This window comes from Stegostoma tigrinum, chromosome 33 (genome assembly GCF_030684315.1).
Source record: "Stegostoma tigrinum isolate sSteTig4 chromosome 33, sSteTig4.hap1, whole genome shotgun sequence".
Taxonomy (NCBI): domain Eukaryota; kingdom Metazoa; phylum Chordata; class Chondrichthyes; order Orectolobiformes; family Stegostomatidae; genus Stegostoma; species Stegostoma tigrinum.
Window position 1 is genome coordinate 29117507 of NC_081386.1, and position 25904 is coordinate 29143410.

The 25904-nt window shown below is 43.0% G+C and overlaps 1 protein-coding gene across 1 annotated transcript in view; it reads right to left on the reverse strand.

Moving 5' to 3' along the window:
• The window catches only part of nox5 (NADPH oxidase, EF-hand calcium binding domain 5), a 94744-nt gene that overhangs the window by 50285 nt on the left and 18555 nt on the right, over positions 1-25904 (reverse strand). The window contains exons 5-11 of the mRNA XM_059639193.1: positions 25398-25548; positions 20368-20578; positions 12904-13141; positions 11760-11913; positions 11158-11333; positions 6116-6298; positions 1440-1572 (exon numbers count right to left, since the gene is read on the reverse strand). Of these exons, the coding sequence (XP_059495176.1) occupies positions 1440-1572; positions 6116-6298; positions 11158-11333; positions 11760-11913; positions 12904-13141; positions 20368-20578; positions 25398-25548 (1246 nt within the window). The remainder of the gene's footprint in view (positions 1-1439; positions 1573-6115; positions 6299-11157; positions 11334-11759; positions 11914-12903; positions 13142-20367; positions 20579-25397; positions 25549-25904) is intronic.

Consider the following 25904-nt stretch of genomic DNA (forward strand, 5'->3'; position numbering starts at 1 on the left):
AATGATGATGATGATGTCTCATCAATGTCCTGTACAGCTGCTGCAAGATTTTCCTACTTAATATTTCATCTCCTTTCAAATAAGGCCATCAATCCCTCTGCCTTCCTAAGTACTTGTTGTGCTATAGGGCTAATGTTTTGGTGATTCAAGGATGTCCAAATCCTTCTGTACTGCTACATTCTGCAGCCTCTCTGCAGTTCAATAGTGCTCTGCTTTTTCATTCTTCCAAATGAGGTGGTCAACCTCATATCTCCCCACATTATACCCCATTTTTCCTACTCATTCAACGCGTCTAATCTATTAGTTACAGGTTGCCAATCTGAAACTGACCCTGTTTCCTGGTCGTTAGCTACTGTGCATACTAATTCATTTTCTCAACACCTTGTGTTCTTATCTTGCATTATCTTCTATGTGGCAACTCATCAAATTCCCATTGGTAATGGAAAGCAGACACCAAAAATGTAAACGCTGTGTTAGACTTTAAAGTTGGTTATTGATGAGCTTTATTTGTTGAGAACAGGTAGCTAAGACACAAAAGAATGTACAATCATAGAAGCATGCAATCCCTACAGTGTGGGAGCAGACTACTTAGCCCATCAACTCCACACCATCCCACTCCACTGCCCTATCCCTGTAACCCCACATTTCCCAAGGCTAATTCACCTAGCCTGCACATCCCTGGACACAATGGGCAATTTAGCATGGCTAATCTCCTAGCCCGCACATCTTTGGACTGTGGGAGGACTCTAGAGCACCTGGAGGAAACCCATGCAGACACGGGGAGAACATGCAAATTCCACACAGTCACCTAAGGGTGGAATTGAACCTGGGTCCCTGGTGCTGTGAGGCAGCAGTGCTAACTGCTGAGCTGCTGAGCCACTGTGCGCCCCCCCCCCCCCCCCCACCACAAGTTGAGTAATAAACAACTCCTGAAGATACATGTGTCAGTATTATTTGTTAATTAGTTGAAAAGAAGACAGGAAGGTAACTGATATAAGATGACCTTGGAAATTGTGCCTTTTTTTTACGAACAGGAAACAGCATCTGGCCTTATGGGCCTGTTCCTTTCCTACAGGTCAATTCAATGCACCTACTGCTCTTTAAACCTTTCAATGTTTCCCTTCAAAAACAGAACCCATTGCCTCTAAAATCTACCTTATAATCCTTTCCTGAGACATTATTTCACAGTCTCAATCTGCCCTCAGGCAGGATTGCCCACCTGACATCCATCAATGCCCTTATGTTCGTACATTCTGCACTTCCGGTTTCTGAACACTTTGTCACATCAGGTCACTAGAATCAATAAATGGGCAGACCTCTTTATAACTTGGAGCATCGTCATTTAGTTCACCATGGTGTCTTTTCTTTTCCACTGACATCCATCCGAACATCCTCAACTCACTTTTAAACTGCAAGGTCCAAGCCTTCTTGTAACGTACCTTGTTGTTCTGGAGCACTGCTGATAGTGAATGGATGCCACTCATACTTGGCTATTGCTGGAATGTTGAAATAGACATAATCTCCGGGTTTATAGTGAAAGAATGGCGATCTCTTGATTACGAGATGGGTAACCTGAATGTTAAGAAGGATATTTTCGTTACAATCTCACATGCAGAAGCCTTGCTTAGAACATAGAACATAGAACAGTACAGCACAGAACAGGCCCTTCAGCCCACAATGTTGTGCCGACCATTGATCCTCATGTATGCACCCTCAAATTTCTGTGACCATATACATGTCCAGCTGTCTCTTAAATGACCCCAATGACCTTGCTTCCACAACTGCTGCTGGCAACGCATTCCATGCTCTCACAACTCTCTGCGTAAAGAACCTGCCTCTGACATCCCCTCTATACTTTCCACCAACCAGCTTAAAACTATGACCCCTCGTGCAAGCCATTTCTGCCCTGGGAAATAGTCTCTGGCTATCAACTCTATCTATGCCTCTCATTATCTTGTATACCTCAATTAGGTCCCCTCTCCTCCTCCTTTTCTCCAATGAAAAGAGACCGAGCTCAGTCAACCTCTCTTCATAAGATAAGCCCTCCAGTCCAGGCAGCATCCTGGTAAACCTCCTCTGAACCCTCTCCAAAGCATCCACATCTTTCCTATAATAGGGCGCCCAGAACTGGACGCAGTATTCCAAGTGCGGTCTAACCAAAGTTTTATAGAGCTGCAACAAGATCTCACGACTCTTAAACTCAATCCCCCTGTTAAAGAAAGCCAAAACACCATATGCTTTCTTAACAACCCTGTCCACTTGGGTGGCCATTTTAAGGGATCTATGTATCTGCACACCAAGATCCCTCTGTTCCTCCACGCGGCCAAGAATCCTATCCTTAATCCTGTACTCAGCTTTCAAATTCGACCTTCCAAAATGCATCACCTTGCATTTATCCAGGTTGAACTCCATCTGCCACCTCTCAGCCCATCTCTGCATCCTGTCAATGTCCCGCTGCAGCCTACAACAGCCCTCTACACTGTCAACGACACCTCCGACCTTTGTGTCGTCTGCAAACTTGCTGACCCATCCTTCAATCCCCTCGTCCAAGTCATTAAGAAAAATTACAAACAGTAGAGGCCCAAGGACAGAGCCCTGTGGAACTCCACTCACCACTGACTTCCAGGCAGAATATTTTCCTTCTACTACCACTCGCTGTCTTCTGTTGGCCAGCCAATTCTGTATCCAAGCAGCTAAGTTCCCCTGTATCCCATTCCTCCTGACCTTCTGAATGAGCCTACCATGGGGAACCTTATCATGGGGAACCTTCTAGTGTGCTACTTGGCACTATTTAAAATATCACACTTTGGGGCAGGATCTTCCCTGTGGGCCTCCAAGTACAACTGTTGGCTCAACCTGGGTCAGAAACCTTGCACAGTATCACATATAATCACTTGAAGTGACTATCCCCAGTGTGATCAGTTACAGGGATGAACTGGGCTTTCCATCCTGCAACCTGTGGCAACTTACAGCGGCAGCTAAGTGAGGGAGAGAGTCCTTCAAAGTAGAGATGACACACCCTTCAACATTTTCAGACTTGATGATTGAAAGTGGTCCTTGCAGCCAGGCCAGCAATGTAGAGGGGGAATTTGCTTATTAGCTCGTAGCTACTGTTGCACCAAGGGGTGAAGCAGGGGCTCAAAGCCTCTTGGGAAGATTCCATTGGCCTTGATAGTCAATTGCCTACGCTGCTTGAAGACTGTAACCCACACCTCCTACAACCACGACACCCCTGCCCCGACAGCCCATTCCCCCCCCTCCCAACAATCCTGGAATCGAACAAGACATCCAAAATGGTTCAAAGACAAGATGGCGTTTAGAACCAGACAGATGCTGCAAAATTCTAGGCCAATGCTACCTCTATTCCCAGACCTGGAGAGCTGAAAATCCAGCCCCACGTCTGGGTTCCCTCTCCATATTGCCATCACACTGTGTTAAGATGATGAGAACAGAGAACATTTTAATTTGAATTCTATTTCCTCAACCTCTTGGTGGTGTCTCAGCAGAATGCAGAAAATCAGAAGGAGTAATAGTGAGATGTACAGTAGCTGGACAAAAACACAGACAATCTTTTTTATTCATTTACAGGGTGTGGATATCATTGCCTGGGCCGCATTTATTGCCCATTTCTAACAACCCTGAGAGCACTTAAGAGCCAACCACATTGTTGTGGGTCTGGAGTCACAAGTAGGCCAGACTGGATAAGGATGACAATTACTGTCCCTAGAGAAGGACATTAATGAACCAGATGGGTTTTCCTCGAACAATCAACAATAGCTTCATGGTCATTATTAGATTCTTCATTCCAGATTTTCTTTATTGAATCCAAATTCCATGGTCTGCCATGGTTGGACTCAAACATTACCTGGGTCTTTAGATTAATAATCTAGTGATAATACCACTGCGCCATTGTCTCCCTACAGATGTATAACATGTGATTTTAACACATCAAAGGTCCAAACATCATAAAGCAGGGATTCCTTACTCCACTGGCATTGGGTCATAACAAATGGAGAGGGAAAGGAGGATAAACAAGGAACTATTTACAGTATTTACATGGAATTAGCTGCTGAATTATACTGGCCTGACGAATTCCTTTTGTCTGTCTGCTCCCCCTTCCCATCAGCCCTCATCCCACCAAAAACGTTATTGTTCCAGCAAGGGTCCATTTGACTGCTCCAGTTTTCCCTCTCACCATCGCCACCTGCTGCTGAAGGTCCTGTTACAATTCCAACATTCTTCATCACTAATGTACCCAGGGACAACAACTTGCATTGATATGGTCTGAAGCTCATCTCAGGGTCAAACAAGGCACCCATTTTTTAAGAAATAACAAGGTGTACAGCAGGATGAACACAGCAGGCCAGGCAGCATCAGAGGAGCAGAAAGGCTGACATTTCAGGCGTAGACCCTTCTAGGCCCGAAACATCAGCTTTCCTGCTCCTCTGATGCTGCTTGGCCTGCTGTGTTCACCCAGCTCCACACCTTGTTATCTCAGATTCTCCAGCATCTGCAGTTCCTACTGTCTCTGACCCAATTTTTAAGAGTCTGGTTTGACCTCAGGCAGTTGCCAGGCTACAGAACAGAATTTGAAGCAGGGAACAAAGATAAAATCTATTACTTATGTAGATATGAATTTGGTCTGTGTTATGTACAGTGGACCAGCATTTTGCAATTTATTTGTATTGTTTTAAACTTATTGTTTCACAGGATAGGACTGTTGCTTGCTCAGGCACTAGTAGTTGCCCATTCCTTATTGCCCTTCAGGTGAGTCACTGCAGAGTTTGTTACTGAAGTACAACAATGAACAGCTGAGATACTAACAGGTCATCAGAATTGCTTCAATGCATCTCCTGGCTGATCCAATGTAAGATTAATACAAAGCAAATAAGTCAGCAAAAGATATTGTGATACTTAGATTTTGAAGTGCTCCAAGTACTTCACATAGTAAACTATTGAACAATATTGTATTGGACTAACAGTCTATAATGTAACCTACAAACTTCTTAAAGAGAGAAAATAACAACTGAGCAAGTTTACCAATGCAGTTCCTGAATAAAGTATGACTTTTTGGTAGATAATTTATCAGAACTTTTCTTACTCTAAGATCCCTTACTACTATATTCCAGCATCAATCTTCAGCCAGGAGCTAGCTAGCATTTCTACAAGAGACATGGTGCTCCAGATTTAGGTTCTTTTTTTTTCTTCCATGAAATAGAGAACACTCTATCATGGAAGGATTTATTCGAAGGTTCCACCTGAACAAAAAGGGGCACTAAGAGGAGGTGGTGGTGTAGTGTTACTGACATTGTACGAGCAATTCAGAAGCCCAGGCCAATGTTCCAGGAACATGGATTTGAATCTCACCATGGCAGATGAAAACTGAATGCAAGAAAATCTGGAAAAAAGAGCTGACCTAATGGTGACCATGTAATCATTGCTCACTGTCAAAAAAAATTGCAACCGATCTGGTCCATCAATATGCCTTGCGGACATTACCAGGTTAACATTTGCAAACCTGTACCTGGTCTACATGTCTAGATGTGACTCCAGCCCACACACCAAACACAATTAACTCTCAAATAAAACTGAAAGAACCGCAGACGTTGGAATTCAGAAACAAATATAGAAATTGCTGGAAAATCTCAGCAAGTCTGGCAGCATCTGTGGAGAGAAAGCAGAGTTAACATTTCGGGTCCAGTGGCCCTTCCTCAGAATGTGTCCTGAAGATTTCTCTCTCAGATGCTGCCAGATATGCCAAGCTTTTCCAGCAATTTCTGGCTTTGTTTGTATTTGTAATTCATTCTCAACTGTCCTCTGGGAAATTAGGGATAGACCAAAATACTGGCTAAGCCAGAGATGCCCGCATCCAATTAAATTTATTTTTAAGAAGTGTAAATAGTAGTCAAAAGATGGATTTTAAGCAACTCTCCCATGTTGACTTCAACATTAGAAAACCTTCTTTAAGCAGAAATCAAATGGAGATCCTGTATTACAAGTTGCAAGAAGGATGAAATAAATTAAGTAACAATGGATCCAGTTGATGAATGCAGATATCTATCTGTCTCTCCACTTATTTAATGATGAGTGCAAACACACACTGGATATTACTCACCTTAGATGGCAGTAAGTTGACCTCCACAACCTGAGTGCCACCGATTCGTGAAACTGTGATCCCAACTATTTTTTCCATAAGGAACAGGAACCCAGAGACTACAAACCACTTCCAGAAGTTGGAGCCATGAACAATTAACAGACCCCAGACCCAAATATAACTCAAGTGTGTCCAATAAAACACCTGGAAGAGAGGATTTTGGATGGTTAGCATTAAGAAACCTACGTTCAATTCCATGACTCTCTGTGATCGTGTGGATTTTGAGCACTGGCTCGTCAATATTGATCAAAAACTGCATCTCTTTCAGACAATGAGATTCATTTGGCACAACACTTCTGTATTAAATCAGCTGCTGTGAACTGGGTTATCGTGAGGAAGAACAGAATATGTGCAAGGTGACATCAATCAGATGGGATCAAGGAATGGGAATCGCTGAATGTCACTAATAAGTTTCTTGTGACAAACCCCATCTTCCCAGTAGCAAACTCTGAAATACCTTGGTAAGACTAGCCCTTGCTAAATACATTGAGAACAGGCCAGGGCCCTTGTGCTACCAGCCTTCATCACTGGGCCCTCAGAGAGTCACAGACAATGCTGCATGTTACTGTGATGTGTCCCCTCTACAGATTAACTTCCCTTTTTATTCATACATGGGATGTTGTTGTTGCTAATCAGGCCAGCATATTTATTTCCCATTCCTAATTAATCAAACGGCTGCTAGGAATCAACTACATTGCTGTAGGTCTGGAGTCATTTGTAGGCCAGACTAGGTCAGATTTCCTTCCCTAAAAGACATTAGCAGACTAAAGAGATAACACAGTGTGGAGCTGGAGGAACACAGCCGGCCAGGCAGCATCAGGGGAGCAGGAAAGTTGATGTTTTGGGTCGGGACCCTTTTTCAGAAATGGGGGAAGGGGGAAGGGAGCTCTGAAATAAACAGAGAGAGGAGGGTTGGGGCTGGAGAAGGTAGGTGGGATGGTGGTAGGTGAGTCAGCTAGGGAGTGGTGGGGATTGGTCAGTGAGGTTGGGAGAGAAAACAGACAGGTTGTGTCAGGTCAAGGAGGCAGGGATGAGAGGGAGGGTTGGTCATAGGATGCGGCCAGGGGGTGGGGAGATTTTGAAACTGGTAAAATCCACATTTAGGTCATTGGGCTGTAGGGTCCCAAGGCATGGTTTTTACGATAGTTGACAATACTTACATAGTTGCTATTTCATAGAATCCATTGAATCCCTACTGTGCGGAAGACCGGCCATTCAACTCATGAGTCCATACAATTTGATTCCACCCTCGAGCAACTGTCTGTGTGGAGTTTGCATGCTCTTCCTGTGTCTGCATAGGTTTCCTCCAGATCCTCTGACTTCCTTCCACAGTCCAAAGATGGGCAGTTTAGGTGGGCTGGACATGGGAAATTGCCCATAATGTGCAGGCTAGGTGGGTCTGGGTGGGATATCCTTCAGAGTGCTGGTGTGGGCTCAATGGGCCGAATGGCCTGCTCCCACACTATAGGGATTTTATGATTAAACTCAACAGATGAGGAGCTTGTCATTACCTTTGTGGATTTGCATTAATTAAATGAAAATAAATAATGAGGAAGAGCTATCATCTTTACTACTTATTGCACATAGTTCAAGTTATTGCTGCACTTATGCAATATTTCTTAAACATTGTCAGAGGTAGCTGGCAGCTCCCTAACTAAGCTCACAACCAGATATGCAGAGAGTGAAAGTCACTATGCCCCCAGCAAGCAGAGTGACCAATATCAGTATACAACCTTAGGGTCTGAACAGAAAAATCAAGCAGTATCATGGGTGAAATAATTTTACAGAGGCTGGTATCCTGTCACCAAGTCACACTTTATTTACACGTGGAGAATCGTTGACACTGGTCCAGCTTGCTCAGGGCCAGCCCTCAGAGCGAACAGAACCTCTGACACTCCTGTTTATATCTGCCAGGCAGGGCTTCCTGATTGGACCAGGTTAACAGCGCTAATCAGGGAACTCATATTCTATGAGCTTGTTACAATCACTACAATGGGTACAAAGTTAAGACTGAGGATCAAACACATGAAACATACAGAGATACACAGAAACTGTAATTGTATCTCCAATGTTAGTGTTTTCCTGCCACCATAAATAATGAGCCCTAACTATACTCTTGTGCTTCATTGACAGTCCGTAGTGATACGTGCTGGACAGGGAATGCTCCAATTAGTCAGTCTCATTAGCAAATATCTGTTATTGTTTTAGTCCAGGGGGAAGGTATGTTGTTAAAGCCCTTCATTACAGGAAAATTAAAGGCTGTTTGAACAGAAGAACATAGTGCCACAGGGCCCTTTAGCACTCGTATAGATCAATGGAAGAAGAGGGCAAACAAGGCTCACACCCAAAAGTTCTTGCAATACTCAATTCGTGATCTCCTCGGCACCAATGAGCAGGTTTGAGACAGAAATTGATGAGTTTCTATAGACCAATGACATTCGGGGATATAGAGACAGTACGGAAAAATGATGATGACACTGATGACATGATCAGCCATGATCTCAAATAGTAGAGAAGGCTTGATGACTGAATGGCCCACTCCTGTTCCTATGTTCTATCATTAAGAATCTTCAGGCAGTTGGCAACTGGTGAAATTAGAGAGGAAGGAGCTCATTGTTCATCTCCCAGTGCTGGTTCAGAGTTCAGAGGTTGCCTTGCACCACCGAGTTGGTGCTGAATTTATGGTGTAGGGAGACGTGTGGGAGACAATAGCTCCGAATAAAATAAAGATTGTGTTCTCGTAGCAAAATTAAAAACAGAGTTTGGCTTAACATTATGCAATAGCAATGTTTCAGGATTATCAGAGACCTGGAAGAATAATGCAAAGGACATGAGTTCAAATTAGCATGGATAGAAGATTGGTTGGCAAGCAGAAAACAGAGGGGATGGCACAGGTGGGTCTTCTTCTGATTGATAGGGTCTGATAAGTGGAGTACCATAACAGTCTGTGTTGAGTCCTCAGCCTTTGGCAATTCATAACAATTACTTTAATAAAAGGATCACAGGTACAGTGTCTAAACTGGCAGATAACACAAAGTTGGGGGGGGGGATGTAGGAAAATATACTGTGAAAAGGACAAAAGAAGCTTGCTGATAGATAGGTATAGGCTGAGTGAGTGGGGAAAATCTTGCATTTGGAATATAAGATGGGAAAAAGTGAGCTTGTCCACTTCAGCAGCAAGGATAAAGAAAGGTATTATTTAAATGGAGAATGACTGCAGAATTCCAAGGTGCAGAGAGATCTGGGTGTTTTCGCACAAATCACAAGAAGTTAGTATCCTTGTACAACAAGTAATTAAGAAGACTAATGGAATGCTACCCTTCATTATGAGAAGAAGTGAACATAAAAGTAAGGATGTTATGCTTCAGTTATGCAGGATGTTGATAAGAACACTCCTAAAGTATAGTTTATAGTTTTGGGGAAGTTTTAATTCTGAGGAAGGGTCGCTGGACCCAAAACATTAACTCTGATTTCTATCCACAGATGCTGCAAGACTTGCTGAGCAGGAATTTTTGTTTTAGTTTCTGATTTCCAGCATCCGCAGTTCTTTTAGTTTTTCTATAGTTTGGTGTCCTTATTTATGGAAGAATTTAAATGCATTGGAGGTGGTTCAGAGAAAGTTTATCAGATTGAAACCTGGAGTGAGTGGGTTGTCTCACAGGGAAAGGTTGGATAGACTGGAAATGTTTCTGCTGGAGTTTAGAAAAGTGAGGGGTGACCTGAATGGACAATGTTGGATCATGAATAGTCTTGACAAGATTTTCATGGGAACAGTATTTCCTCAGGAGTAGGGGTCTTCCTTTCAGCAAAGATATGAAGAATTTTTTCTTTCTCTCTCAAAGGGTTGTGCAACTTTAAAACTCTCTACTTCAGAAAACAGTGATATTGGATCATTTAATAGTTTTAAGGAAGGTCGCATAGATTCGTGTGAGGCAATAAAATCAAAGGGTATTGGATGTAAATAGGAATGTGGAATTTGAAATATAGATCGTCAATGATCTTATTAACTGGCAGAGAATGCTCAAGGGGCAAAATGGCCTACTTTTGTTCCTTGTTCATATGTCTGTAAATGTCAGTTTAGAGGTGGTAAATATTTCAAAAACCCAACTTCTGCCTCTTCTGGATTTTGTATAATTCTACTCCCAAATGAAATAATGTAGTTGATTCTTAACTGGCTGCGTAAGCCTCATTATATTGATTAGATATCTAAAACTCTCAAAGCATTCACATTAAGGAAACATTATCACCTTAGTCAGTCTAGAAAAAGGCCAAAACATTCTCGGGACATCTCAGGATGCTTCATAAATGCTAGTCTTGATAGTTTTTCCAACAAGCATAAAAAGTTTCCAGTCAGAAGCTGACATAAGAAGAAAGGCTGGACTGACCGGGTTTGTGCTCGCTGGAATTTTGAAGAATGGCGGGAGGGGTGGCTACCTCATGGAAACATATAAAATCCTGATGGGACTAGACAGGTTGAATGCGAAAGAAATGTTCCTGATGTGGGGCAAGTCCAGAACCAAGGGTGACGGTCTAAGAATAAGGGGTAAGCCATTCAGGACTGAAATGAGGAAGAGGTTTCTCACTCATGGAGCTGTGAACCTGTGGAATTCCCTCCCACAGAAAGCTGTTAGGGCCAGTGGGTTAAATATATTGGAGTTGGACATGGCCCTTGTGGCTGAAGGGATCAAGGGCTATGGTGAGAAAGCGGGAACAGGATACCAAGATTGCATGTTCAGCCATGATCGTTTTGAATGGTGATGCAGGCTCAAAGGGGCTGAATGGCCTTTTCTACACCTATTTTCTATGTTTCTCTGTTTCTGTGATACAGCATCCAAACAGCAACAATAGACTCAATGTAGTGCTCAACCATGGATATTAGGTCAAGCAGCTCTGTCCTTCCTATCGTGAACTGACGTGCCTTATTGGTTCTACATCAATGAGTAAATCATTACACTTGGTTTTTAACTTAAATTCTAAAGAGCACTGACTATAGTTACTCATACCTCAAAATGTCCACTCCTGCGAACAAACGTACTTGAACAGATTAACATCAAAATGATCAGAAGCAGCAAAATTACTCCAGTAATGGATGCTGTTCCATAAATCCAACCAATCCCAGGTCTTGTAGTAAAGAGATACTCCCACAGCTGGTAGGTTCCATCGCTGAGAGTCAAACTCACTGCAAAAGGAAATAAATCTCAGTATACTTGCCTCCTGTTGGAGTTGTTCATGTAGCTGGAATGGATATATCTAAGGGAAAGAGAAATGAGGACAAGGATAAAGCAACTGAAAGATATGTTGATATAAGGATTTGGATTACAACTCCCTACTTATGAAACTCCTACCATTTCTTCCCCGCACCTAGTTCTCTCCCCAACACTGGTTCGTTGGTATGTGTCATTCTAGCAGCCAATGTCTCCTCAACAGACACGCTCACCAACACCTCTACAAATTCCAACCCCTGGTGTTCTTCAAAACACATTGTTGAAAGTAGTTGAGGTGTTCTTCAAATGAAACCCTGATCTTCAGGCTTTGAAAATACTGTTACAAAAAAGATGCTTTGGTGTGTAAATAATATCGCCCATCACTTTGTGTGAATACTTACCAAAGTTTATGAGATGCGCAATAGCATGAACAACACTCAGTCCAAATATAGCAAATCCAACCAGCTGGTGCAAAAGTACATGTTGGTCCAAAGGCAGAACCCTTACCACCCAGGTTGCTCTTAACCAAGTCAGGCATCGACGTAGCATAAGGACCTTAAAGATGAAAAAATAATAACAAGAGCAACAGTATTCATCAGTAATTAGCCAATATCCTATTCAAAGTAACTTGTTTTTCTTCAATGTGTCCATAAGGAAGAGTCCAAGAATGGGGTGCGAGGAGAACAAATATGAAATGGTCACAAATTAGTTTGGTAAAGAATTCAGGAGAATCGTCACTACCCAGGGAGTAGAATTGGGTCATAATCTGAAGAGAAAAGTCTTGTGGGATGTTGGGGAAGTTTGGGTGAGTGGGACTAAATAGGTTGCTCCTTCAGAGAACGAGTGGTGGACATAATGAGTTGAACGGCCTCTTTTTGTGCTTGACTGTTCTATGGCTAAACAAAAAGAAAATTTTGCTGATTTTGAACATTTCCATTAAATCTTCCATTGCCTGCTTATAGCAGCGACTGAGGCAGGGGAGCTGGGAATCACCCAGAAGTCAACAGTCTGCAAACTGTCACTCTTTGTATGGGGACAGAGACATTGAATGGGGCGAGCAACCCTGATATGACGGATTTTCCAGGTTTACCTTTTCATTTTACATAATCAATCAAAGGCATGAGGATCTGCTGACAGACAGCAGATGATTCAGCTGTGGTGTGAAGAGAGAGAATCTAGGCATCGTCCCCTGACAACTTTCCAGTAGCAATCAACAGACAGCAATCAGGAACAGACAGCCCAATTGATTTGCCACTCTGTAGGTTGTACGAGCACAGCTCTGTTATCCTGGCTGCAATTAACTCAGCACGTTAGGGGTTAAACCTGGGATCTTCCCTGGCCTGCGTGTGACTCACTACCTCACTCGATAATGTATTAACCTGCTAAACCAGCATTCATATCCTTCAATGATAATGGGAACTGCAGATGCTGGAGAATCCAAGATAATAATTTTATTATTCATATCCTTCAACTTCCTTCAGCTGAGAAAGTTAGGTTAAATTGGGCTAAGATTAAATTCCAATGGGAGCTTATTTCAGTACTCACCCCGATGAAGGTACAATTAAAGTTAAGGCACTGTCCACAACCTTTTGCCAACATAACCCATCCACCAGCACTGACGTGTTTTACTGCAGCAAATGTGAAGAGAAAGATGCTGACGAGAATGTAACAGCACATGAAGAGCAGTTTGCGGCTATTGTTGTGCCAGTAGGCTGGTGTTAGATACCGCGGGGTCTGTCTTGTGCTCTTCTCTGTAGCTGGTGGCTTTAGCCAGTTAGCAGCACTGTAGGAAAAGAATTACCAAATTAACTGCTGTCCTCCTTCAGTAGACTGGGACATATTATCTGTAAACTTCCCAAGGCTGATAATAAATAGTATTGCACGTGTGTGAACTACAGTGAACCTCCCTGTTCAACTTTTCCATTCTGAGATTAGAATTCAGAGTCATTCTGTCTACAAGGTATTCAGAGGTCTGTAATATTTCACTCAGTGGAAATGCTGAATTTCATAGGAATTCAAGACTCACCATTGACAATAAACTTGAGTACTGAAATTCACCACATTGCTTCCAAACATCTGGCTCACTTAAAAATACAGTTCTCAGTTTATTTCTACGCATACTTTGTAAATATCCCACTCTTATAGTGTCACACAGCACGGAAACAGAGCCTTTAGTCCAACTAGTCCACGCCAATCATGTTCCCAAACTAAACTAGTCCCACTTGCCCATGCTTGATTGGCCCATATCTCTCCAAACCTTTCCTATAAAAGTACTTATCCAAACCTCTTTTAAATGTTGTAAGTGTACCTACATCCACCACTTTGGCAGTTCATTCCATACACGAGCCACTGTCAGTGTAAAAAAGTTGCCCCTCATGTCCTTTTTAAATCTTTCTCCTCTCACCTTAAAAATATGTCCCACATTTTTGAATTCTCCCACCCTACGGAGGTGGCCCTTGTCATCCACCTTATCTATGCCCCTCATGATTTTACGAACCTCAATAAGGTCATCCCTCAATGTTCTGGGCTCCAGTGGAAAAACTCCCAGTCTTCCCAGTCTATTTTTATGTCTATTTTTGTATCCATTCTTCAGCCCATAGTACCCGCTGGCTCTTTGCTTAGGCCAGGCTGATTCCTGGAATGACTGGGCTGATGAGTAAGCAGGTTAGGTTTTTATTCATTAGAGTTTTGAAGAATGAGGGGTGATGTTACATGCAAGATTCTTGCGGGGGGGTGGTGGGATGCTTGGTGGAGTAGATGCTGAGATATTCCCACTAGTGGGGGCATCTCAAATTAGGGGGTATTGTAACAGAATAAGGGGAAACGTTTTTAAAACTGAGATGTGAAGGAATTTCCTCACCCAGAGGATAGTGAATTCTCCACCCTAGAGAGTTGCCCAGGCTACATCACTGAAACTATTTATAGAGGAGGTGGATAGATTTTTTAAATATAGAGGAATTGGTGACTATGCTGAGCTGACATGAAAGGGGAGGTAAAGTCTGGACCAGATCAGCCACAACCTTGTTAAATGGCGAGCAGGACTGAAGGGGTGAATAATACACTCCTGCTCCTATTTCTTAAAGCTAGGATTAATCCCACTGCCCTGCACGTCGCAACACTGTGTCTGGTTTGAAACACAAGCTTGGCTGATACTGAATTGTGCAAATCAACAAATGACATTGAGCTATGAAGGTGCTGGTTTTCACAGAGTACAAAGAGTACAGAGGAATTTGAGAAAGTGCAAAAATTATTTACAAGAATTTACAAGGTTATGTTTATCAGGTGAAATTGGACAGGCTGGAATTCTTTACTTCAGTGGAGGCCAACTCTCTGGAAACTTTCAAGAAAGAGATAGATAGAGCTCTTAAAGATAGTGGAATCATGGGTTATGGGGATAAGGCAGGAACAGGATACTGATTGTGGATGATCGGCCATGATCATAATGAATGGTGGTGCTGGCTCGAAGGGCCGAATGGCCTACTCCAGCATCTATTGTCTATTGTCTAAAAGGGAAGGTTGTGGAGGTCCTGATAGGGATCTTTATGATTATTAAACATTTGATATGGAATTCATTGAGAATTTTTTTCTACTGGTAAGACTAAAGGCCATGAATACACAATAGCCATTAATAAATCCATTAGGATATTCAGGAAAAACCTCTTTATGTAAAGAATGGAACCAGCTATTGTTGTCTAAGAGCTTCAGGACCCTGGAGCAAAATTGTGGTAATTTCACAGAGCTGCACATCACTGAGCACGAATAGAACAACATGATGGAGGCAGAATAGACCACATTAGACTATAACACATTACATTAGAGACGAGTCTCCGGAAGACTTACAAGAGCGTGTGGACCTAAATACACAAAGAAGATAGATTAGTTTGTGACTGATTTAACCATAAACCAGAGCTTGATGTATCTATGACCACCAAAAACAGCAGTGTTTAGTATGAAGTTATAATAAATAGTGTTACTTTGAAGTTGTAGCTTGAAGACAGTTTGTGACTTTCCTCGTTCCTCGATCAGTCTGGAAATTATCCAAGCTTATTGTGTGGCATCAAAGCACATGTTAAAATAATGACCATGAATATTAGATGAGGCAAACAATAGAGAGACATTCAAAGGGGAGTTAGATTACATGAGGGAGAAAGGATTGAACTTAATGCTGACACCATTTGATGAAAAGAGTTGGGAGAAAGCTTGTCTGGAGCTTAAGCATTGGTGTGGACCAAATGGCCCAATTTAATGGTATGCCCTGTTTTTTTTTAATTCTTCATTCACATGATGAAGTTGTTGCTGGCTAGGCTCATCCTGAATTGCCCAGAGGGCAGCTAAGAGTCAACCATATTGCTTTGGGACTGAAGTTACATGTTGTCCAGACCAGGTAAAAATAGCAGTTTCTTTCCCCGGGGACATTTGTGAACCCAATAAGTGTTTCTGACGATTGATTCATGGTTCATTGTGAGACTCTGGATTCCAGATGTTCATTGAATTCAAATTTCACCATCTACTTTACATACCATAATTAAAAACTATAATTTTCGTAAAATCCTAATTGGCACTGGTCCAACATTCTACCACATTCAAGCAGCAACAATTACTTTGTTATGTGAAAAATGCTTCAATTTGTTCACTCTTGCCTCACCTAATTTTCTATTACGTGTTATCTCATGCCTTGTAACATTTAACATATTTATTTGGGATTTTTTCCTTTGCTATATTAATGGAGATGCAAACACACACTTATAACACCATTAAAGTAGTGGAAAATGAAACTTAATTTGAATTGTTTAATTATTGCCTGTTAATGCTGAAGGAGCTTTACTTCAAACTCGTTAGAAATGACAGGATTTATTTTCAAATTGCTACTATTCCTGCACAAGTGCTTAATTCATTTGCATCTAATCTCTTTGCAAATGTTTCAACACAGCACTACTCAGGTAATGTACCTCTACAAATCATGATTGAAATGACGGATCAATCTCTCAGTGTCTGTATCCAGTGCTCAAGACCACAGTGCAGAGAGGAACATAGGCATCTATTTATTGGACATCATTGCACAAGATTTCTGCTTCATTATTGTGCCACCAATGCTCAGTAGTAGCAATGTGTACAATCTACAAGATACACCAAGGGTCCTTAGACAGCACCTTCCAAACCCACGACCACTTGCATCTAGAAGGACAAGGGCAGAAAATACATGGGAACATCACTACCTTCAAGATCATCTCCAAGCCATTCACCATCCTTATTTGGAAATACATCGGGCTTCCTTCACTGTTGGTGGGTCAAAATCCTGGAACTCCATCCTAATGGCAGTGTGGGTCTACCTACACCAAATTAACTGCAGCAGTTCAAGGAGGGGCTCAGCATAAGCACCCTCCGATAGATAACAAATGTGTGCCCAGTCAGTGATGCCAATGTCCTGTAAGTGAATTATACCGAAGAGAGTCAACATTGACAATCTGCTGATATCAAATGAACCAGTTTCCTGGCATTGGCAACAGAATCAGAGAGACATGTTTCAGAGAGCCAACAGTCCTGGACCTTGCTTTATTTATACCATTGACGTTACAGACTCTATGAGATCCATGTAGCTAACTCGGTGCACTCTGTGATAAAATATTAGTGTGACATAAGGTACACACAAACCGTTTGATATGGACATCAATCTTTTAATAACAGCTTTTAGAGCTTTGTAATTTCATCCAGAAACCTCAAAGTTTTGGAATAAGGGCCATGTATTATTGCAACAGTCCCCCTTCTTGCCATCTGCATATTAACCTCCAAGAGGGCTTCACACAGGTTTAGATCATATGGTCTTTCTGCCACAAAAGTCTAAATATAACTAACTGATTCAACAGCCAACAAACTTGTATACAATATAGCTCATTATTTATGCTTAATTAAACATGCCTGTTGCTGACAGCAATTAGAGAATTGCTGCAAATATCGAACAAGTGTATGGAACCTTTGTAGAAACAACACCTTTACTCCAACTTGGTCAAAAGTCTTGATGAAGCCAATGATTCAATCTGGTAAAATTGAAGTGGTGGGAGGTTGAATGAATCCTCTCTTTGAGTGCCCCACAGCCACACAGGCAGATCTCGGATTCAATCATTCATTTATGCAGAGACAGGGCTGCTCCAATGGGACTGTGCTACAATTTGTTTCAGAATTCTGCATGTTTTTCAACAAAGTTATGTTTCTAAAATCGGGATATTTAGTTCAGGGAAGGTCAGTTTCCAAGGTTGATGCACAGATCGTAGATCATGGAGTTGCTAACAGTCCACAGTCTAAAGATTAATCTCCATAGAGATTAAAAGCATAGGGAAAACCCAAGGGACCACAAGATGTAGGAGCAGATGGAGGCCATTCAGCCCAATGAGTTTGCTCCAGCATTCTGAGATGATGGCTGGTCTGATAATCCTCATTTCTACTTTCTTGCCTCTTCCCCCTGAAGACCTTAATTCCTGTAGCAAATGAAACAAGGTCAGGCAGCTAGACCTCATAGAACATGAGTTCCCTGGTTGTGGCTATTAATCTGATCCAATCAGAGAGCCCTGGCTGATATAAAAAGGTTGAGTGTCAGGGGTGCCACTGTATGAGGTACCACAATAGTCAAGGACTTTTTAAAGGGTGATTTGGTAATGGAATACCGGCCTCTGTAGACTTAGTTCAATTCCATTACAGATTAAAAAGCTGTCTACCTCAGTTTTTAATACGCTTAATGTCTCTGCTTCTACAGAATGGCTTGGAGATGATCTTGAAGGTAGTGGTGTTCCCATGTATTTTCTGCCCTTGTCCTTCTAGATGCAAGTGGTCGTGGGTTTGGAAGGTGCTGTCTAAGGACCCTTAGCGTAGCTTGTAGATTGTACACATTGCTACTACTGAGCATTGGTGGCACAATTATGAAGCAGAAATCTTGCGCAATGATGTCCAATAAATAGATGCCTATAGATTCACTATCCTCAGAGAGAAGAAGCTTCTCCTCCTCACTATCTTAAATATGAGACTCCTTGCTCTAAGATTAGTCCCTCTGGTCCTATACTCTCCTGCAAAACAAAGTAACCTCTCTGCACCTACCCTGTCAAATGCCCTAAAAGTCTTAGATAACAAAGCGTGGAGCTGGATGAACACAGCAGGCCAAGCAGCATCTCAGGAGCACAAAAGCTGACACAAAAGTTTCGGGCCTAGACCCTTCATCAGAGACGGGGATGGGGAGAGGGAGCTGGAATAAATAGGGAGAGAAGGGGAGGCGGACCAAAGATGGAGAGAAAAGAAGACAGGTAGAGAGGAGAGTATAGGTGAGGAGGTAGGGAGGGGACAGGTCAGTCCAGGGAAGATGGACAGGTCAAGGAGGCGGGATGAGGTGGTAGGTAGGAAATGGAGGTGGGGCTTGAGGTGGGAGGAAGGGATGGGTGAGAGGAAGAACAGGTTAGGGAAGCGGAGACAAGCTGGGCTGGTTTTGGGATGCAGTGGGGGGAGGGGTGAGCTGGGCTGGTTTTGTGATGCAGTGGGGAGGGGAGATTTTGAAGCTGGTGAAGTCCACATTGATAACATTGGGCTGCAGGGTTCCCAAGTGGAATATGAGTTGCTGCTCTTGCAACCTTTGGGTGGCATCATTGTGGCACTGCAGGAGGCCCATGATGGACATGTCATCTGAGGAATGGGATGGGGAGTTAAAATGGTTCGCGACTGGAAGGTGCAGTTGTTTGTTGCGAACCAAGCGGAGGTGTTCTGCAAAGCGGTCCCCAAGCCTCTGCTTGGTTTCCCCAATGTACAGGAAGCCACACCGGTTGCAATGGATACAATATACCACATCGGCAGATGTGCAGGTGAACATCTGCTTGATATGGAAGGTCATCTTGAGGCCTGGGATAGGGGTGAAGGAGGAGGTGTGGGGGCAAGTGTAGCACTTCCTGCGGTTGCAGGGGAAGGTGCCGGGTGTGGTGGGGTTGGAGGGGAGTGTGGAGCGGACAAGGGAGTCGCGGAGACAGTGGTCTCTCCGGAAGGCAGACAAGGGTGGGGATGGAAAAATGGCTTGGGTGGTGGGGTCAGATTGTAGATGGCGGAAGTGTCGGAGGATGATGCGTTGTATCCGGAGCTTGGTGGGGTGGTATGTGAGAATGAGGGGGATCCTCTGGGGGCGGTTGTGGCGGGGGCGGGGTGTGAGGGATGTGTTGCGGGAAATGCGGGAGACGCGGTCAAGGGCATTCTCGACCACTGTGGGACGAAAGTCGCAGTCCTGGAAGAACGTAGACATCTGGGATGTGCGGAGTGGAATGCCTCATCCTGGGAGCAGATGCAGTGGAGGTGGAGGAATTGGGAATAGGGGATGGAATTTTTGCAGGAGGGTGGGTGGGAGGAGGTCTATTCTAGGTAGCTGTGGGAGTCGGTGGGCAATAATTCAGTACGGTGGCATTGAATATTTTTTTCTTTTTTTTATTCACTCATGGGATGTGGGGCATCTCTGGCTGGGCCCAGCATTTATTGCCCATCCCTAGTTGCCCTTGAGAAGGTGGTGGTGAGCTGCCTTCTTGAACCGCTGCAGTTCATGTGCTGTAGGTTGACCCACAATGCCCCTGAGAGGGGAGTATTAAGAATATTGTACTTTATATATTTTCTTTGAAGACCTCAATTGATGAGTTATAAAGAAACAATGATGGCAGAGAAAGGTTGTTGACTGCATGGGGCATTTGGAGATGAGAACTAATGTTGGATCTCTAGGAATATATCCAACTGGTAACTTTAATGCACCAGGCAGTGTTTAGCCAGTTATTGACTGGGTTATACTTCAGGTTAAATCTTTGCCTTCTTTGCCCCAATAACCAACTTATCATCAATTTAAGTACATTGCGACCTATACCAGCATAACGATTACATTTGCTGCGCATAGCAATCTTATGAGGTGTTAAAAATTCAGTCCACAAAATATCAGCAATTTTTTGCTGTTTCCTGGCTAGCTCGGAAATTGAATCAAAGCCAACTTCATTTTTCTAACATTACCTTATTGTCAGGTTCTCCATTACTTCCGGAAAGTTCTCCAGCTCTTCCTTGAGCTCCTCAAAAGTAATGGCACCACTGTTGTCTTTGTCGGCCGACTCGAACAATGCCATTGTGAGGTCATCAAGTTTTTCCTCTGGTAAGGAAATCGCACTTTCCCGTAAACAGGATTTGAGGACGATGCGTAACTCATCGGGGTCTATGGAGCCACTGCCTGTGAGTTGATAGTTGCAGCAATAGTAAATCAGGGCTGTTATTGGATTATGGATGATTACAGGGTGAATCAAGAGAGTTTATTTTTTAAAAGTTAAAGAGAAATAGGCTGTTTCCTGTTACTGAAGGATTTAGAACAAATGTCACTGGTATAAAACTAAACATCATCCAGTGTTCAAATCTCTCAATGGCTATGTTCCTTCTTCTCTATATAAATACTTTTTCAGCCCTACAACTTTTCAAGATCTCTGCTTTCCTCCAATGTTCATTCCTGGTTTATGTGTCTCCAAATTTAGCAGCCAGGTCTACTACTACTGAGGTTCCAAGCTCCATAATTAGTTTCCTAAACATTTTGTTCCGTGTTTTTTTCTCTCTCTCTCTCCCTCTCTCTCTTCTGCTTTAGGCTAACTCATAAAACCTACTTTTGGCCCCCATCATAATAGTTCTTCATGTGGCTCAACCTCAAACTTTATTTCATACACTTTTACAAATACCTTGGGAACAATTTAGTGTGTTACATGTGTGACATAATGCATGTTATCATTGTTGAAGAGTAGGATTGTTCGGCTATGGTATGTACAACGGGGGACTCTGATTGAAACAGGAATCATGTCAACATTTAAGAAGAGATGAAAAAGATGACTAAAAGCAAAAGGTTTACAGAAGGATATGGGAACAGGTGATTCAGTCTGTTATGTAGGGGATAAGCAATAGTACTGTGCAAAACTTACTGATTGTACAATCTGTTACAGTCTCAGAATTGTTGTTGTGCTAATAAACAAGCTAGTACATGAAGAATTACAACTTAAATTTGGGTTGAATTTATTAACTGAAAGAGCAAGATATCATTGTTTCGTACAGAAAATGATGAATAACTGAGAATCATCACAAAGCAATAATGTACCCAAGGAGTTCAAAAGACTTCATTCAAAACAATCTGTACGACAGTTGTTTACAGGAATAATCAGGTGGTTACCTATACATAAGAGGTTACCTGAGAATGATTATAGGGAGTACCTTCATTGTGGGCTTGCAATAGGCCATACATTGACTGAAACTGGATAGTATAAGTGAAAAGGTGGTAATCTCACAATTCCTCCTTCTAATGACTTTACAAGCTGCAAGAGGAAAGATTTCTATGGTGGAAAACCTAAGCAAGTATTCTTGGTGCAGGATATCATTAATGTCACCAAGAACAGGAGCCAAGAGGAAGCAGACCAGAGAGTGAGGTTCGGCGACAAGGCAAAGCATGGATTTTAAACGTTCATCAGCTACAAGATGAATAAGTAACTGAGGGAGATAATGCAGATGAAATTTAGCTTTGTAAGGGATGCCAATTAGGCCTCCATCAAACAACGACCTGAATTTTCTTACAATTGACTTCCATAACTGACAATTTTGCATCTGCCAAAACTGAATTTAACCAACATGATGTTGCACAACTTTTAAGATTCTGAGCTGTAACAGTTGATAAAATTAGTTTTGGATTCAACACAGTGAGGAATTGAGGAACAGGAAGAAATTGATGCAACTGCTACATCTTGACATCCCTGTTCCTTGATGGGGTACTAAAATCTTGCTAATTTCTTCAATAAGTCCGACTAAGACTTACTTTATCTTCCTTTTGATAGTTTATTTTGCTATTCATTTGTGGGGCATAGGTGTTGCTGGCTGGGCCCAGCATGCTTACCCACTCCTAGTTGCCCTTGAGAAGATGGTGGTGAGCTGCCTTCTTGAACAGCTGCAGTCCTCCTGCTGTGAGTTGCCCCACAATGATACTAGGGAGGGAATTCCAGGATTTTGACCTAGCGACAGTGAAGGAACGGCAATATATTTCCAAGTCTGGATGGAGAGTGGCTTGGAGGGGAACTTGCAGGTGGTGGTGTTCCCATGTGTGTGCTGCCCTTGTCCTTCTACACGGAAGTGGTCATGTGTGTGGAAGCTGCTGTCTGAGGATCTTTGGTGAATTTCTGCAGAGCATCACTGCTGCTACTGAGTGTTGGTGATGGAGGGAGTGGATGCTTGTGGATGTAGTGGTGATCAAGTGGGCTGCTTTGTCCTGGATGGTGTCAAGCTTCTTGGGTGTTGCTGGGGCTGCACTCATCCAGGCAAGTGGGAAGTATTCCATCACACTCCTAACCTGGGCCTTGTAGATGGCGGACAAGATTTGAGGAGTCAGGAAATGTTACTTGCCGCAGTATTCCCAGCTTCTGGCCTGCTTTTGTAGCCAGTGTGTTAATGTGGTGAGTCCAGTTAAGTTTCTGATCAATGGTAACCCCCAGGATGTTGACAGTGGGGGATTCAGTAACATCATTGAATGTCAAGGGACTGTTGTTAGATTGCCTCTTATTGGTGATGGTCAGAGCCTGGCATTTGTGTGGCACGAATGTTACTTGCCACTTCTCAGCCCAAGCCTGGATATTGTCCAGATCTTGTTGCATGTGAACATGGACTGTTTCAGTATCTGAGGAGTCATGAATGGTGCTGAAAATTGTGTAATCATTGGCAAACATCCTCAATTCTGACCTTCTGATGCAGGAAAGGTCATTGATGAAGCAGCTGTAGATGGTTGGGCCTAGGGCACTACCCTAAGGAATTCCTGCAGAGATGTCCTGGAGCTGGCATGATTGACCTCCCACAACCACAACCATCTTCCTATGCATCATGTATGACTCCAACCGCCAGAGAGTTTGCCCCCTGATACCCATTGATTCCAGTTTTGCCAGGGCTCCTTAATGCCACACTCTGTTCTTGTGTCCATGTTTGAACAAGGCTGTAATGAGGTCAGGGGCTGAGTGGCCCTGGCTGAACCCAAACTGGGCGTCACTGAGCAGGTTATTGCTGAGCAGGTGCTGCTTGATAGCACTGTTACTGACACCTTCCATCACTTTACTGATGATGGAGAGTCGACTGATGGGGCAGTAATTGTTGGGTAGATGCCAGTGTTGTAACTGTACTGGAAACAGCTTGGCTAGGAGAGTGGCAGGTTCTGGAGCACAAGTCTTCAGCACTATTCCTGGAATATTGTCAGGGCCAATAGCCTTTTCAGTATCCAGTGTTTCCAACCATTTCTTGATATCATATGGACTGATTCGAATTGGCTGAAGACTGGTATCTCTAATGCTGGGGGCCACTGGAGGTGGCTGAGATGGATCATACACTCAGCAATTCCAGCTGAAGATTGCTGCAAAAGCTTCAGTCTTATCTTTTGCACTGATGCTCTGGGCTCTTCCATCATTGAGGACGGGGATATTTGTGGATCCTCCTCCTCCAGTGAGTTTTTCATTGTCCACAATCATTCACGACTGGATGTGGCCGGATTGCAGAGCTTAGTTCTAATCTGTTTGTTGCAGGATTGCTTAGCTCTGTCTATCACTTGTTTCTTTTGCTGTTTGGCATGCAACTAGTCCGGATTGTTGGCTTCACCAGATTGATACCACATCTTCAGGTATGCCTGGTGCTGCTCCTGGCATGCACTCCTGCGCTCTCCATTGAACCAGGATTGATCCCCTGGCTTGTTGGTAATGGTTGAGTAGGGGATATGCCAGGCCATGAGGGTACAGATTGTGCTGGAGTACAATTCTGCTGCTACTGATGGCCCACAGCGCTTCATGGATGCCCAGTCTTGAGCTGCTAGATCTGTGTGATGTCTGTCCCATTTAGCACGGTGATAGTGCCACACAACATGATGGAGGTTGTTCTCAATGTGAAGGCGGGACTTCGTCTCCACAAGGACTGTGCAATGCTCACTCTTACTGATACTGTCATGGACAGATGCATCTGCAGCCAGCAAATTGGTAAGGATGAGTTAAAGTATGTTCTCCTTCTTGTTGGTTCCCTCACCACCTGCCGCAGACCCAGTCTAGCAGCTACGTCCTTTCGGACCCGACCAGTTCAATGTATTACTGCTGCCGAGCCACTCTTGACGGTGGACATTGAAATCCCCCACGCAGAGTATATTTTGTGCCCTCACTATCTTCAGTGCTTCCTCTAACTGTTGTTCAACATTGAGGAGTACTGACTCATGAGCTGAGGGAAAACGGTATGTAGTAAGCAGCAAGAGGTTTCCTTGCCCATGTTGAACCCGAAGCCATGAGACTTCATGGAGTCCAAAGTCAATGTTGAGGACCCCTAGACCAACACCCTCCCAACTGTATCCCACTGTGCTGCCCTCTCTGCTGGTCTGTCCTGCCAGTTTCACCCTATTCCATTTTTAACATCGCTATCCTTTGCCTAACTATCTATGTGTATCTCAGGATGAATGTTCATTGTTTCCTTCCTTGCTAAATTATCATTTCAAATGCACTTTGTTCTCCATTGACAAATCCTGTTTTTCTGTCTCTCAAAGATGTTAAGTTTCCACATCGTTTAAGTGCAACAGATATTTGAGTGTTGCTCCTGTATCTGAATAAACTCCAATTCTACTCATGCATCCTGCTGAAGAGTAAGGAAAACCTTTTCATCTAGTAGTCAATCCAGCTCACTGAATGTCCAACTTTTATCAAAACATATATGTTAATGTATCTTTCTCAATAATTAATGTTTTGTATGGCAACTTTTCTCTCCCTCTTCTTACTTCTGAAGCTCAATAATATAACCTACTCTTCCTCTCTCCTGCATTACCATTAAGTTGCAATTGAGAGTAATTGTACAAAAAGCAGTGGGATCCTGCCCTATGAATTTTGTATTGTACAAATAAACAAGAAAATCACTTAATGATTGTAATATGATACCGAGATTTTCACTGCATTGTACATGCTACAAAACTCCTATCTGCTTTTCCTGTCAAAGGCATGCCAATTGATTCAATTATAAATTACCATCGACATCGTAGACCTGGAAAAGGAATCGTAGTTTGTCTGTTTCACTTCCATGTGTGAGGAGATTCAAAGCTTTCAATAATTCATCCAAACTTATACTGCCACTCCCATCAGAGTCAAACAGAGTAAAGAACCTTTCTGCGAAGAAAGACTGAGATGAGAATACAAAGGCAACATTTTAGTACCTGACTAAAAAGAAAGAAACTGGTGATTCAACACAAAAAAAAATTCTTATAGCACCAAAAGAGATTATTTGATCCATAACGGCTGTGCTAGCTCTCTGGAAGAGCTACCAATTAGTTTCACTCCCTCTTTGCTGCCTTTCCTTTACAGCAGTGAATACATTTCAGATCATAGATTCATAGAACACCTACAGCGGGGAATCAGGCAATTTGGCCCATCCAGTCCATAACAACCTACTGAAGGGCATCCCCCAGAGACACCTAACTACCCTATCCTTGTAACCCTGCATTCCCCATGGCTAATCTACCTTGCCTGCACATCACT